This window comes from Nematolebias whitei, chromosome 1 (genome assembly GCF_014905685.2).
Source record: "Nematolebias whitei isolate Nwh7 chromosome 1, NemWhi1, whole genome shotgun sequence".
Classification (NCBI taxonomy): Eukaryota; Metazoa; Chordata; class Actinopteri; order Cyprinodontiformes; family Rivulidae; genus Nematolebias; species Nematolebias whitei.
The window spans coordinates 29,625,620-29,641,525 of record NC_056498.1 but is presented as its reverse complement, the minus strand read 5'-3'; the positions used below and the strand labels follow the sequence as shown (position 1 = coordinate 29,641,525).

Here is a 15,906-nt window from a genome sequence, read left to right as displayed (position 1 = left end):
TTTCAAACTTACGTTTCAGACATTTCTATGAATCGGTTTAACCCGCGAACAAGAAACAGTTTCTCCCAAAATGAAAAGTTCTCGTGAGAGGAGTCTGAGCCTGAGAGCAGAAATCAGGAAAAGCCTTTTGAAGAGTGAAGAAAATAAGATGAAGCTGGAAAAAGAGCAGATGAACAAACGTTCTGTGTCGATGAGTAGTTTAAAAATCGCCCACAAGTGTCCGAAACATAAAGTGCAGGCAGTGTCTGTTCTTTGAGATGGCCAAAACCTTCATCCGTCAAAAAAAAGAGTCCGAGAGCGAACAACGAAAACAGATGTTGAGTCGTCAACAATCCACAGCAGGACCAGCTGGATTCCAGAGGAGCCTGAATTTGTCCGTTGATCTAAAGTACTTTATTCCACCTGAATGCCATCTCCGACGATTGGTCACTCGACCCGAATGAGCAGTCCGTAGAGGAGCGTGCCACCCTGCTCCTTCGTGATCCACTCGATCTCTGAGTTACTAAAGCGAGGGTCCAGGGCCTCGCTGTGCCCAAGCGTTTGAGGTCCCACCTTATAGGAGCCCGGACGCACACACACCTGGAAACCCACCTGAGCCTGGTGACAACGATGAGAGCGGGGGTCCCTAAATCTGCAGAAGGAGAACAGCTGTCAGAACACGTCCAGCCTCGATGACTCAAAAATCAGGAAACAACTAGAGAAATTGGATTTCCTGTCAAAATACAGTGTGAATGTTTATGGCTGAAGAACTTGCTGAGAAACAGCTGAAATTAGCTTTAAGCATGCTGAAATGGAAGAACAAACTGAAGTTAGCAGAAGAAAGCAGAAAGAACACGTTTGCTGAATTATGTTTAAAGCAGAAATTAGCAATAAATAAATAAATAAATAAATAAACAACTGAAATTTGCCAAAACAACAGCTGAAAAGCAGCTGAATGAAATGAATCTTAAACTACTGGAAGGAAGTGGAAAGCACTGAAATGAGCTAAAAAAAATGTAGCATTAGCTGAAAAGCATAAACTTAGAACAAAAACAGCTAAATAGTAGCTGAAATAGCAGAAAAAAGTTTAAACTAGCAGGAATAAGTTGAAAAGTCCACAACAAGCTGAAATTAGCATAAAGAAATTAATTAGGCTGAAAGTAGCAGAAATTAAAAAAACTTGAATTTCATCTTAAAACTTCTGAAATTAGCTAAAAAGTAGCTGAAAATGTAGAACAAGCTTAAATTAGCAGAAGTTAGTAGAGAGAGCACAATTTTACCTAAATTGGCTGAAAGAAGCAGAAATGAGCACAAAAAAGCGGATTTTATCTGAAAATGCTGAACATAGCAAAAAACAGCTAAAAAGTAGCTAAAAGGGCAGAAAGAAGCTTAAATTAGCAGAAGGAAGTGGAGAGAGCATGGTTTTTTTTGCCGAATTGGGCTGAAAAAAGTTGAAATGAGTGCAAAAACATGGAATTAGCCGAAAATAATTTGCATAAAAGCAGCTAAATAGTAGCTGGACTTGCAGGAATAAGCAGAAAGGAGCATAAAGAAGTTAGAAGCACAAAATGTTGTATTTAGCAGAAAGAATCTGAATGGAGCACAAAACAGCTGAAAAATTTAAATTTGCTGAAAGAAGCTGAAGCAGAACAAAATGTGAACGGAGCAGTAAAAGGTTGTAAACACAAGTGAAGGACGTAAAATGAGCTCAATTCATTTTCTATGAGGAAAAAAAAACTACAAGTGACAGAAAAGGCTAAATATTTCAAACAGCTAAAGTTGCACCAATACCAAAAGTCCTGAAACGGCTGAACGTTTTGATTTATGATTTGTTGAAATGGAACAAAAACTGTGAGACGAGAAAGATGCTGAAAAACGTACAGAAGAAAAATGGCTCACAATAGTGTGAATGTTACATAAACATTCAGACAGATAAATAAATAAACAACTGTAGGCTGCGACACGACATGTACGACGAACTCACTGCACTTTGGGAGCAAAGATCTCCAAGCCGGAGTAACGCATGGTGGGGGAGAGCCGCACCCTGGGAACCTCCCTGCCGGGGGTGCTGTTCTCCTCCGGCTCGCTGTAGCCGTTTGGCCCCTCCGTCTTCACCGGAGACACGAAGATGGACGAGGTCCCTGCATCCAAACATAGTAAAACAGTGAGCACTAAGTATCACGTCAACAACATCAAGTAGTTCTGATAAAAATAAATGGAGGCGGGCGAGTGTTGGTTGTACCAGGCAGTAGCTGGCCCTGGTCCAGCGTGCGCCGCAGGATTCCCACGCTGGTGCCGTGGTACGCGATGTGCCACTTTAGTGCATTAGAAACATCACAGTGGGACTTTATCCTGCCAAAATCACAAGGGTGCAATTAAGAGCAGACAGTAACAAAATGAAAAAGATGCACAAAACTTTTGGTACCTGAAACAAATTTTTTCTGATTTGTTGTAAGAAAAAACAGATTTGAGGGCTCGGCCTTGAATTTGACCTTTTGACGGTGGCCATTTTGGCTATTAACACTAAAATCAGCAGGCGGTAACTATGGAGACGACAAATGTAGCAGCTGTACACGTCACAGGAACATTTTCCCAAGAGATTTCTGATCCAAACTACAGGAGTTGTACTCCTGGCCAGCTAGGCCTGTCGCACGCGAAAATTATCGACCTCATCTCCATTTATCGGCTTTTTCGTTTCTTCGTGTCTCTTTCTACTGAAAACACTAGACGCTCTTCACCGACCTCTCCCTTTCTCTTTAAAATCCGTTTTAACCGTCCACAATCGTGTTTTTGGATCGTTTGAAAGCAGCTAAGCTGAGAAGTGAAGCTACGAGCGCAGGTGGAAGATGGCGGTTCTAGTAACGTTTAAATTATACGAATTATAAATATTTTATAAGGATTAGGTGAAATATTGAAAATTATTCGTAGACTTCCACAACCATAGCACAAGGTGAGTTATAAAGACAATTAAAACATTTAACTGGATTTATTTGTATTTGTTCCCAAAAAGGCTCTTTATCTTTTTAAAGCTTGAATTGTTTTATTTTCCTAAAATGAGCGACTTGAATCAACCTTTATTAAAACATTTGCGCCCTCTGCTGGTAGAAGGGCGGAACTGATCCAGCGTCTCGCCGACTTGACGTTCCTCTCACCTGAGGGCGAAGCGGCACCACCCGAACGGCAGGGCGTAGTCCCGGGGCGGCTCTCCTCTCTTGTAATACGCCTCGTCGCCCCGGAGCTTGTGGCAGGACTCGCAGTAGCACAGGTTGCACTTCACGTCTTCGTTGAAGTAGCCGTCTTAACGGAAAAACGAGAAGAACCGTCACTCCTCACGTGGGGCGGCGCGGAGGGAAACGAAGGAAAAGCGACTCACCTGGTAAGGTGAGCAGGTCCTTGAAGCGGGCGCACAGCGCCTGGTACTCGCAGGTCTTGTTGGGGTTGACGTCTGGAGGAGGAGTCCAGCACACGCTCTCTTTGATCCCTGCAGGTCCAAACAGAGGAAACTCAGAACTTTGTCAGCCGGAGCCAACAGACTGACGCAACGTGAGCTCTGTACCGTCAACCATGTCCGCTTTCTCCATGTCGCCCTGACAACGACCCTCGCCGCTCTCTGCACCCACCGTCGGCACGGTGTTCGTTACTATGGTTACCTGTCATCATGAAAACGTGTATTAGCACGGTTATTGTTTGTAAAAATGCACCACCAATGTGTTTAGACTGAGCCTACAGCTGGCTCTTAAAGGGATAGTCCAGATGTTTTTGAAATGGAGCATGAACAGTTAACATGTTACCTGTTGCAGATAACGCCCTTCTGACCTCAGACTGGAGGAACAGAGTTTAATTCAGACCAGAATGACAAACAGCTGGTTCTAACTGGGCCAAAACCAAAGAGGCTTGCTGCCATCTTGAAACAACTCCACTATTAAAATGTTCATCGCATTTTTATTGCAGTTTACGTAAATTTATAGTCTATTTAATTTATTTATAATAAGATAAGACAGAACTTTATTGATCCCACAGGAAATTGTTGTGCCAGAGTTTCAATACAAAGGAACAAACACAAGGAATCACACAAGATTTAAAAAAAATAACAGAATATAAAAATACCAACAATTTATTAATAATTTATCAATCTTTACAGTGCAGTTAATGTAGAGTTACTACAAATATATTTACAGATGATATTAACAGTGTAATGTAAAACTGATGGGTAGCGATATTAAAATATTCAAAGTAAAATGAGCAAATTTAAAGAATGAATGCAACCGTTTTTCACAGCTGGTGCAGAGTTGTTTCCTACTAGGGCTTTTCCATTTGGACCATATTTCAATATTTTATATATTTATTTTTTAAACATCTACCGCCCGCCTCCCTAAAAAACAAATAGAAAAACAACTCGGAAGTGTCCCTTCTTCTGTTTCTGCCAACGTAGTTTATTTTGAAAGGATTACAAAGTAGAAACTAGCATCGTGAGTGAGCTGAGTTTTACTGTCAGAATACGTGCATTCCTGTTCTGGTGGAACAAGACGAGTATTTGACAAAAATATTTACATTTTTACGAACAAATTTAAATCAATCTTTAGCTTAGAATTTTCATTCATTCAACCTTTACTTATACAGGTTAGTCCCACTGAGCCTCGGGGACTTATTTACAGGAGAGACCTGAAAATGAACTGAGCTCATTTTACTTCCTTCAAATCTTTAGCTCTGTTTACAACCTTTTACTGCTCCTTTCACATTTTGTTCTGCTTCAGCTTCTTTCAGCTTCCTTGTGCAAATTTAAACTATTTTTTAGCTACTTTCAGCTGTTTTGTGCTCCTTTCAAATTCTTTTCCTCCAACTACAACATTTTTGTGCTTCTTCTAACTTCCTTCTGTTAATTTCAGCTTGTTATGCTCCTTTCAACTTATTTCTGCTAGTTTCACTTTTTCTGTTATTTCAGCTACTATTTAGCCGTTTTGAACTAATTTAAGCCTTTTCAGATAATTTCCACTTTTTTATGCTGATTTCTGCTTCTTTCAGCATAATTGGGCAAACGTTCTTTTCCGCTTTCTTCTGCTAATTTAAGCTTGTTCTACCTTTTCAGCTACGTCTTCAGTATTCTTTAGCTAATTTCAGCTGTTTTCAGATAAATTCAAGTTTTTCCTGGTAATTTCTGCTTCTTTGAGCCTAATTAACTTATTTCTGTTAATTTCAGCTTGTTATGCTCCTTTCAGATTATTTCTGCTAGTTTCAGCTTTTTCTGCTATTTCAGCTACCATTTAGCTATTTTGTGCTAAAATTTAGGTTTTTCAGCTAATTCCACTTTTATTTTCTATTGATTTCAGCTCCTTCCATTTCCTTCTGGTAGTTTAAACTTCTTTCTACCCTTTCAGCTACTTTTCAGCAATATATTTAGCTATTTTCAGCTTATTTTTAGCTAATGTCTCAATTTTTGTGCTACTTTCTTCTTATTCAAACCTATTTCAGCAAATATGTGTTCTTTCTGCTTTCTTCTGCTAACTTAGTCTTCCATTTCAGCTACATTTCAGCATGTTTTTAGCTGATTTCTGTTGTTTTTCAGCAAGTTCTTCAGCAATAAGCATTCACACTGCATTTTCACAGGAAATGCAATTTCTCTAGTTGTTAATAGCTTTCCCATAAAAGCCCACTTCAAAAAGGTTTGAACTGGCTCTTTAAAGTCTTGTGTACCTGTTCACACTGGCCATAGAGGTCTATGAAGGGATAACAAGGAGAAGGGATGTCCTGCGCTGCCACGCCCTGGTCCATGCCGTTAACGTAGAGGTGCAGACAACCGTTGGTGTCCACCAGCAGACCCAACACCGTTCCCTCTGGACACGTGTCCAGGTTAGGACCGTAGTTCTCACATATCTGAAAACCAAAGAATGAGATCCGTCGCCCAACAAAGCCTGGCTGAGTTTGTCCTGCAAGATAAAAACCAGTAAACGCCCAGTAAGGCTGAAAGGTTGGCGTGTTTACCTTCAGGGAGTTATGGAAGACAGAGTCTCGCTGCAGCAGCCAGGCGGAGCGTTTCAGACAGCACGCCGTGGAGGGGAAGTTGAGACGGTCAGGGGAGTGACCGATCACCCCTAACGACAGAGACGACGTCCATGACGGGTTCAGACGATCGATCTGAAACTGGTGCAGAGAGGAAAAGATGAGGAGCAGCTTCTACTCGCAGCATCGTCATGTTCAGCGTGTTTTCTTGCAAAAATAATCCCAAAACTGAGCAGAGAGTTTACAACGACCCGATCATTCCAAGAAAATCTTTTGTCATCATGAAAACTCAAAGGTCCAGTCACCTGGAAGAGCTGCTGACGGGCCAGTGGCTGGGCGGTGACCAGCAGGCCCTGGTTGTAGCTCGATACTCTGGCCGCTGTCAGATTCTGGTTGGACAGCTGGATGTTCTTGCCGTGGTTTTCCAGAAACGCCATGACCGTGAGAACCTGAGGACGCTGCTCGCTCTCAGCCTGGACGCAACAACAGAGATGAAGGACAACAATTAAAAATAAACGCACACTGGAAGTGTCACGGTTCACCTCGGATTTTTTATCCGAGCTCATGTGTCCCGCAAGCAGCGGAACAATCCACAACCCAATGTTTGTAAACATCTGCCCTGAAGAAATATAATAATTACTGATATTAAATATAGGTTTGTTCAGATTAACATGCTTCAAATTAAGGAAGGCTTCTACATTTTTTTACAAATAAAGATTCTGCAGGTTACTGCCAAGTGGAACCACAGAAAACAGGACACATTATTAACAGGACACATTATTAACAGTATTAACAGGATGATGGAAATGGCCGAACATGTATCAGTTCACGTTTGCAGTCGAACGTATAAAGGGAAGATTAGAAGTCAAATAAGCAGCAGACAAACCTTCAGATTAAACCTCCCTCACCTCTGGTGATTCCTCTTTTTACGTTAACAGATTTTACAAATAGCTACCCCAAGGTATTATTAGATGTGCCATTAGCCTCTTAGTGTTAGAGGCTGTCCCACACCCACACCCACCCACCCACCCACACACACACACACCCACACACCCACACACACACAAAGGAAATAGTGTTCCTGAGTGACGGATCAGCTGATAACTGGTCTGGTCAAGCCTATCATTGTCTGATTTGGGGACGTTTTTAAATTATATTTAATCTAAAATAACTCGAGAGTTCAGTTTAGGTTGACTGCAGTTACAGTTTTCAGTCAGCAGGGGGCAGACAACATTAAATAGGTATTCTTAAATGTATAAAGATATGAACGTAACAACTTTAAACCAGGGCTTAATTTGAGCCGGATCCTGTGGGAACTCTCTTATTTTGACAGGGTGTGTAACCGTTTGCTTGGATCTGGAAACTCTAGTAATACTAAAGTTATGAATAAATTTGACTGTCTTATACAAATAAAATATATATAGGACATGTAATCTGAAAATAATTACATAAACACTAATTTTAAACATAACAGCCACTTACGAGCTTCCTAATATCACACTGCTTCTTCAAGAAGCATTTCTGCTTCTACTCTTAAAAAAAATGTCTGTCCCTAAAAGTACAGTCATGGGCAACTTAATTAAAAACTAAAATATAATTAAACAGCACAAATAAATTGCAAATCAGTTTTACAGTTTAAGTGGGTCATTAATAAAATTTTGATTGTGTATTAAAAAAATAGGAGCAAAATGTTTGAAGGGTAATCACGTACATCACGCATCAAAACAACGGCGCCAATTTGTCAAAATAACAGCAATAAGAATGTTGAAAAAACTGTGTAATTTACTTTCATTTAAAATACAATTTAAAAAGTCCTCATTGTACAACTAAACAACCGAGAATTGAAGGACATGAAGGCAGTGGCAATGGAGATGGAACTGGAGCAGGTGCAAGGATGAGTGAGAGAAGCGGAGCGTGCTTTATTCACACAAGGAGAGCTGTTGGTCAGGCTACTTCTTGTTGCTCTCTAAAATAGTTACTGAATCAAGTGTTTACAAATGTAGGTAAATGTAGATGTTTAACAACCTAATAAAATACACCAGAATGCAGGAAATGGCATCTATTTATTCAATATTTTCTGGGGCAGTACAAAAACATTAATTAAACTCTTTACGACATGCGTTTATCTCCTGAGCAAAACATGGTCAGGTATTAGGTTGTGTTTTATCAGACAATGCTGCCATGAGTACAAAGAAGAGCTTCTACATGTGCAAACAGGAAGTGAGCCAGCATTAAAGTATCACTGTAGGACCTGAGCTGTCCTACCTCTTTAGCAGGGCTGCTGTCCTCCTCCCCCTCGCTGCAGCTGTCTGAGGTGAGCGAAGGAGCCTTGACGCTCTCAGAGTCCTCCATCAGCGAAGAGCTGACGATGGAGACCGCCGTGATCCTCCCGTACAGGTCCAAAACCGCGTAAACATTCTGCAAAGTGCCAGAGAGGCCCAGCTGAATACCACTTGGTGTTTTGGATTTATGTTGTGTGAGGTAAGAAGGTGTGGATACCTTGGGTACTGCAGTGGCAGCAGGTCCCATGTCCTCTCCGTCAATGAAGATGTGCATCGTGTCGTCGTTGCACCTCTTCACGCCCACCCGGTTCCCAACCTGGAAACACATTTTCACACCTCAACAGCTTTCGCTTCAGGGCAGCTGCAGTAAAAAGAGATTTTCTCGTCCAGAATTACCTCAGAATATCTGAGTTTTATATAACGATCTTGTAAATGCTCTTTTCAAACCTTCAGTTACTTCACTTACTCAGAACTGAGCGGTTATTTGCAAGCATAAACAGCAACAGCAGCAGCTAGCTGTAGCACTTCTGCTGCAACCAGGTCCATTTCTGACAGGGTTTTGTTGCTGCTGCGTAAATTCACAGCAGTGTAAGGTCTGAACCATGCAGGACGGTGGCCCTCGAGGACCAGGAGTGGACACCCCTGGTTCCAGCAGGACATTAAATCACTGACCGTGCGTCTGGAAGATATTCTCAGGTTTTCATCCCAACAAACAGAGCTGCTCACCACCAGCCGATCCAGTGAGTAGCCGTAGTTCTGGCGCTGCAGCGCGCCGTTACGACGGACCTCAGAGCTGCAGAGTAGCCAGGTGACCTTGGTGCGAAGCTGTGGGAGGGACGGGGTGAGGCTGGACAGCGGGCAGGACGGCAGCTCCGGGGGAGCCAGCGTGGTCAGACCAATATGCAGCGAACCGCACCACTGCTCGTCCACTTCATCGATCCTCACCTGCAGGAGAAACGACCGTGGTTTGACATGAGGAACACAAATAACACATGAAAGCCTTTTGTTGGTAACGGCTTGTGTGAACAAACCTCAAACAGCTCGTCTGCTCTGAGTTCCTTCGCACTGAAGGCGATGCCGTGAGCGTAACCTCCGACTCGGATGGCCTGGCAGCCCTCGCCGAGCAGCACCACGTTCTTACCGTGTTTACTGTGGAAGTGATGGGCGACGCCCGCCGCTACAGACACGGAGGGAACATCAAGACAAGTTTAAACACAACCAGTAATTCATGCTTTGTGCACTTTGGTGTAGAACTTTAGATGCTGTACCTGGGGAGTGAATGGGGAAGCTCTTCTCGGTGACGTTGCTGGTACACAGACTGTTGTCCAGCGGGCCCGAGGAGCTGGTGATGGACACCTGAACGCACTGACCGTACAGATCGATGACAGCGAACACGTCTGGAGGACAGAGAGGGACACGGACGTCATGCTGGTTGTTCCCTCCAACCAGAGCGAGGGGTACGAGAACAATTCCTTACCTGGCGGCAGGCCAGAGCAGGCGACGCCTTGATCCACGCCGTTGATGTAATAGTGGAGGTTACCGCTGGCCGAGCGCATCATGCCAATCCGAGAGCCCGTGGTCAGGGAGTCCAGATCACAACCGTAGTTGTTGCGCATCGTGTTTCCGTCCTGCATGATGGCTGTTCCACTGTGGGAAGAAAATAATAACATTTCAGAACAGAAAATTTCACCTAAATTTAATTAGAGAAATTGCATTTCCTGCGAAAATGCAGTGTGAATGCTTATTGCTGAAGAATTTGCTGAAAAACGGCTGAAATGAGCTAAAAACATGATGAAATGTAGCTGAAATGGCACAAGCCTAAGTTAGAAGAAAGCAGAAAGAACACATATTTGCTGAATTAGGTTTAAATAAGCAGAAAATAGCACAAAAATTAGGAAACTAGCTAAAAAAAAAAGGCTGAAATTAGCTAAATAATTAGCTGAAAAGGTAGAAAGAAGCTTAAACTACCAGAAGGAAGTGGAAGGAGTTGAAATGAGCTGAATAAATGTGGAATTAGCTAAAAAAAACTAAATTTAGCACAAAACAGCTAAATAGTAGTAGAAATAGCAGAAAAAGCTGAAACTAGCAGAAATAATCTGAAAGGAGCATAACAAGCTGAAATTGGCAGAAATAAGTTAATAAGGCTCAAAGAAGCAGAAATTGCCAGGAAAAACTTGAATTTATCTGAAAACAGCTGAAATTAGCTAAAAAATACTAAATAAAAAAATGGTAGAAGAAGCTTAAATTATCAGAAGGAAGTGGAGAGAGCACAATTGTGACAAATTAGGCTGAAAGAAGCAGAAATTAGCATAAAAGGTGGAAATTATCTGAAAAAAAGCTGAAATTAGCAAAAATCCAGCTGAAAAGTAGCTAAAAAAATCAGAAAGAAGCTTAAATTACCAGAAGAGGAAAGAGCTAATTTTTGTTGAATTAAGCACAAAAAAAAGGAAATTATTGCAAACATGGAATTAGATGAAAAAGCTAAAATTAGCATAAAACAGCTAAATAGTAGCTGAATAGCAGAAATAGCTTAAACTTGCATAAATAAGCTGAAAGGAGCACAAGAAGCTGAAATTAGCAGAAGCTAGAAGAAGCACAAAAATGTTGTAGTTAGCAGAAAGAAGCGAGGAGCACAAAACAGCTGAAAGTAGCTGAAAAGTTTAAATTTGCAGAAGGAAGCTGAAAGAAGCTGAACCAGAACAAAATGTGAAGGAGCAGTAAAAGATTGTAAACAGATCTAAAGATTTGAAGGATGGAAAATGAGCTCAATGCAGAAAAGGCTAAATATTTCAAAAAGCTAAAGTTGCCCAAATGTCATATCAGGATTGTCCTGAAGGAGCTGAACGTGTTGATTTATGATTTGTTGAAAGAACACAAAAACTGCGGGACAAGATGCTGAAAAACGTACAGAAGAAAAATGGATCACAATAAATTTACTTTTTAAATCTTCTGGGCCACTTTCACTACCTGAGCATCCACGTGTCGTAGTCGATGTCGGTCATGGTGTTTGGAAACTCCAGCTCCTCAGGTCTGATGGCCGTCACTCCTGATCACACAGGAAGTAACAAAATAAACTGTTGAAACTCAGATAAGAGCTCCAAAGCTGCTGAAGATTCAGGGACGCATCAGACTGAAGCGTTAAGAAATGAAGGTCGTAACTCTTAAGCGGATGCATCTCACCTGCCACTGCACATGTCAAAGTATTTTAGATGTTGTGTGATCCATTAGTGGTAATACTATGTTTTGAGGAGGACTCAACTACTAGCACGACAAACTTTAGCTCAACTTCTGTGAAACTCACCAACATATAGACATTTCTCTGTTTGCTATAGTTGATTAGCTGTTGTGGTCTTCCTAAATCTTGTTGACTCCAAATGTTAAATCAGCTGTAGAGGTACCCCCAATGATTTAATGAGATGAAAGTTGTATTTAAGTATGTCCACTGCTGAAGCCCCGTCACACTATAATGTTCTAGACAACCTATGAACATTTCCTCCAACACGCCGGCATACGCTGATGGAATAAAAAAATAAACAGGAAGCTTCTTTAGCACGTAAACATACCGTGTTGCTAACGAGTTGAACAGATATACAACCTATGAGTGACTTATCCACAACGTGTCCACAGCTTATACATAATTTATAATTCTGTTTGCCTCTTTTTATACGTTGACTTACGCTGATGCTATACGTCATGGTGTGACCGCCTCTTATCAAACGGACACACAAACACAGGCGACTGCCCGAAAGCCCTCTACTGATCACCATGACACAAGCAGCAAGTTTCAAAGTGAAGAAGGAGGAAATAAAAAAGTACCTGCTTCTATTGAACCTGACCAGCGGTCCACCATCTTCTGAATAACTATTTCGAACAGCTCTCCATCCCGAAGGCACCTGCAGCACAACAAAATACACGTTCACGGAGCACTCACTTGCAGAATATAACCGAAGCTGCCTTTGGACCATCTATGTCCACCCCTCAAATTAATACATTTACAATAAATCCATAAATAGTGTTTGTTTTATTAGTGGAAATTGTGGCGGCACGGTGGCGCAGTTGGTAGAGCTGCCGCCTCTCAGCGAGAGGGCTGTTGCTGTCAAACTGTCTCCTAATAAAAGTTTAATTATTTTACTGTATGCCTGTCGCTGCAACTCACACCTTGGCTGGTAACCAAGAAAAAAAATATGGCAATTTTCTTTTTGTCCCCCATTGCAGAATGAAAAAGGGGAGATAGAAATGCCTTCAGACAGACAGACGTGCATATTATAAGCACGATAACTTGACTAATAACAGAAGCACCGACTTGCATTTTAGTGTGCGTAACGAAAGTTCCCTTTGAAAATTGGGTTGCCACATCAAAATCCAAGATGTTCACCACCATATACCAGTATATACTGTATGTGTAAACCAGCCATTCTTACCATTTGAGAAAATTATGCATTCTAATTTTTTCTATTGCTTAAAAGTAGTTTTCTTAAATGAACGGGGTGGCTGAATATTATTATGTGGTGGTCAAGGCCACCATTGGCCACCTCCTGGCGCCACCCTTACACCAGGTGGTGGAAAAATTGCTCCCTCCTCTCACGAGGATCGGTCACACACCACCTTGAACAAGAAAAAAATAAAATAAAACTACCGTATTTTTTGCCGTATAAGCTGCACCTTTTTGCATAAATTTGCACGTCCTGCGACTTATACACCGAAGCGACTAATATACGTTTTTTTTCCTCCATATTTATAAATCAATTTTTGGCTGAGAGCTGACGATTTCATTCATTCGGACATGGTAAATATTGAGCACTACCATTTTCAGTCACTAGAGGGCCCTTGAGTAATATGGCAAGCCAAATGTCACATTAATAGGTAAAAGTGACTATTAATGAGGTGAAATTCAGCTGATTTGACCGTCAAAATGCATTTATTAAGGAAAAGTTAAACTGAGACACACCTTTACTTTACTATAATTTGGAGTAAACAAATAATTGTTTTTAAGTGTTAATCTTGTTAAATTCTTATCAAAGTCCTTCTGTGCACGCTCCCATGGCCGCCACTTGGCAGTCAACCGATTTTTGACACAACACCGGCCCACGTTTCCAGGTAGTCAGCGGTGATGCATAATAGATGCGACTTATACGGCAAAGCAATTTATTTGTTTTTTCCCCACTTTATTACATATTTTTGGACTGATGCGACTTATATGGCGTGCGACTTATACGGCGGAAAGTACGGTACCTCTCTTCTTCTCTTCGACCCACCTGAATATCTTGCACCAAAAACAGTTTATTTACATCCCCAGTTCAGTTCCAGTCCAGAAAAACACTCATCTCAAAAACTACAAACATTTACTATTCAAACCCCTCAGCGATGAGGGAAATCAGTGTACCGCTTGTAGAAATGTAATTCTTAGCAGTCTTCTAGTATCCAGCCCCCTTCAAAGATCCTCATTGCATGGCGGCAACAAAGAATCCAAAGAGAGCTCATGACAGAGGAAGTCGTCGAACCTGTTGGAAATGACAATCGCATCGTTGAACTCGCTGCGGCAGTTCTGACGCAGAGCAGTGCGTCCCCCATTGGTGATGACGGCGTTGGTGCCGTGCAGCTGGTGGAAATGCAGGTCACTGGTTGTGGTGGCCCCAGCCACTGAGCAGGGGCTCCCGGGGGAAATGGCAGTGGGGCCTTCTGAGCTGTCCTCTGGAAGAGGGGGGAGGTCCACTAAAGAGATAAGATGACGGGTCAGTCTTCTGAAGTGGAATCTCATTTATTACAGCATCTCCTCCTCTGGTTCTTACCCATGTCGTCCATGATGGTGGCCTGGGCTGCCTGGCCGTACAGGTCCACCACAGCGTACACGCTGGGGGGGACATTCCAGGCTGCCGGGCCCTGAGCCACACCGTTCACAAAGAAATGCAGGCTGCCGTCTTCTTTCCTCACCACTCCGACTGTGTCCCCTGCCTGCAGATGGAGCCACACAGATGATTAAAACCAACAGGACAACAAGTGAGGAAAGACGATCCAGAAAGCCGACTTACTTTGAGTCGATCCAGATTGTGTCCATACTCGTCCAGTATAGTCGTTCCATTGTGCATCACACCGTTCCCCGTCATCATCCACGTCCCTGGAAAATACACCCGATAGGGACATCAGGCACCTCCGCAGAAAGAACAAACGTTTCACAGAGCTTCCTGTTTTTTTTGTTTCTGTTAACCTGAGCGCAGGTTCGTCATGGTGGACGGCAGCTGCAGGTAGGCGGGGTTGTGCGTAGTGACACCGATTTCTATGGAGCCTGCCCACTTGTCCACCATCTTGTCAATGCGAACCTGGAACACCTCGTTGGAGCGCAGCGGCCGGTTGCTCAGGACCACCCCGTGGTTGAAGTCATCGGTCGCACTGCAAAAAGCAGCACCGTCATCTCATTTTACTGTTTAGAATGAAACTTAAAGTGAGTTTTTAGAAAACATCCTAACTTTTAAAAGTCTTCTTTCTTTTATTTTCTTTTTCTTTTTTTTAACATAGATGGGAAAATGCTGACTACCTTAATTAGTGCAACTAAATAATAAAATTGCTTGTAATACTTGAATACTTGTAAGTAGAGATGCACTTATTGCTTGGCATGCGACTCAAATCTGATTTTTTAATCTTCAACAAGTCGTTAAGTTTTAGAACTAACGTGCTGTTGCTTTGATGATGGTGGTTTCAGTTTGTTTATTTTGAAAGGTTTACTTGTGGAAACTACAGTCACGGGTGAGCAACCTCACTGTCAGAAGATGTGTTCACGCCTCCTACAGACTAAATATCTAGACATCTGACCAGAACCTGGAAGTTGAAGCCGTCCCGCCCCCTCCATGAAAATTAACAGCACATTGCTCTTGGTTAAAACAAAAACATGTCAGTTTAAAAACATCTAGCAGCAGCACATCCTTGTAAAAGTTTTTACTTAACGAGGAACACATAAAAGTTAGCACATTTGTAAGGTGTTTAAAAATAAAAGCAGATTAAGGATATAGAGTATAAAAAGCTACAAATATAAAGTATTTTTACAGAGGCATGTCAGGTACTTTGTATAATGATGGACATTGCTGTTAAATATTTTAAAAGACAGCTCGTAGAAGAAGTGTTTTATTTAATCGGATGCATGTTTTGAGTTTTAATTTGTGTAAATAAGGATGACAAAGACAAGGAGATATAATCTGGTTTACGAACACATATTGTAGTACATTTTTACTTTATTTGTATAAAAATCTCTGTTTAATAGACAAGAGTATCCCTGGGTACAAAGAAAGCCCAGTAATCTGGAGTAAATTTGGAGAAAATTAAAATGTATATAACAGTAATGCTTTATTGTGAACACATTTTTACTTGATTTGTTTTGAACCAGAATTTTGGACAATAAATGTAAATGTCAATATATTGTGAATGAAGTACAATTCTTTGAGAAACATCAGATTCAGCTTTAAAAAAAACAGCAATTGGTGCTCCTCTGTATTTTACAGTTCAAATGTTTTCATCTTTATATTTTACAGTTCAAAACATTAACATTTTACTTCTATATTTTAAAGTTCTAAACATTTTACACACTACATTTTACAGTACAAACTGTTTTTCCTCTATATTTTAAAGGTCTACATGTTTTACCCTCTATATTTTAAAG

The 15,906-nt window shown here is 41.5% G+C and overlaps 1 protein-coding gene across 1 annotated transcript in view; it reads right to left on the bottom strand.

Moving 5' to 3' along the window:
• Positions 1-379: 379 nt before the first annotated feature.
• Positions 380-15,906, bottom strand: part of neurl4 (neuralized E3 ubiquitin protein ligase 4) — a 27,388-nt gene continuing 11,861 nt past the window's right edge. Inside the window, exons 9-29 of the mRNA XM_037698056.1 lie at positions 14,464-14,645; positions 14,288-14,373; positions 14,048-14,210; positions 13,760-13,970; positions 12,075-12,151; positions 11,226-11,304; positions 9,736-9,905; positions 9,527-9,655; positions 9,290-9,435; positions 8,985-9,203; positions 8,476-8,574; positions 8,228-8,394; positions 6,282-6,441; positions 5,959-6,117; positions 5,671-5,850; positions 3,536-3,629; positions 3,353-3,460; positions 3,132-3,276; positions 2,222-2,331; positions 1,964-2,120; positions 380-631 (exon numbers count right to left, since the gene is read on the bottom strand). Coding sequence (XP_037553984.1) covers positions 427-631; positions 1,964-2,120; positions 2,222-2,331; positions 3,132-3,276; positions 3,353-3,460; positions 3,536-3,629; positions 5,671-5,850; positions 5,959-6,117; positions 6,282-6,441; positions 8,228-8,394; positions 8,476-8,574; positions 8,985-9,203; positions 9,290-9,435; positions 9,527-9,655; positions 9,736-9,905; positions 11,226-11,304; positions 12,075-12,151; positions 13,760-13,970; positions 14,048-14,210; positions 14,288-14,373; positions 14,464-14,645 — 3,046 coding nt within the window. The 3' untranslated portion in view covers positions 380-426. The remainder of the gene's footprint in view (positions 632-1,963; positions 2,121-2,221; positions 2,332-3,131; positions 3,277-3,352; positions 3,461-3,535; positions 3,630-5,670; positions 5,851-5,958; positions 6,118-6,281; positions 6,442-8,227; positions 8,395-8,475; positions 8,575-8,984; positions 9,204-9,289; positions 9,436-9,526; positions 9,656-9,735; positions 9,906-11,225; positions 11,305-12,074; positions 12,152-13,759; positions 13,971-14,047; positions 14,211-14,287; positions 14,374-14,463; positions 14,646-15,906) is intronic.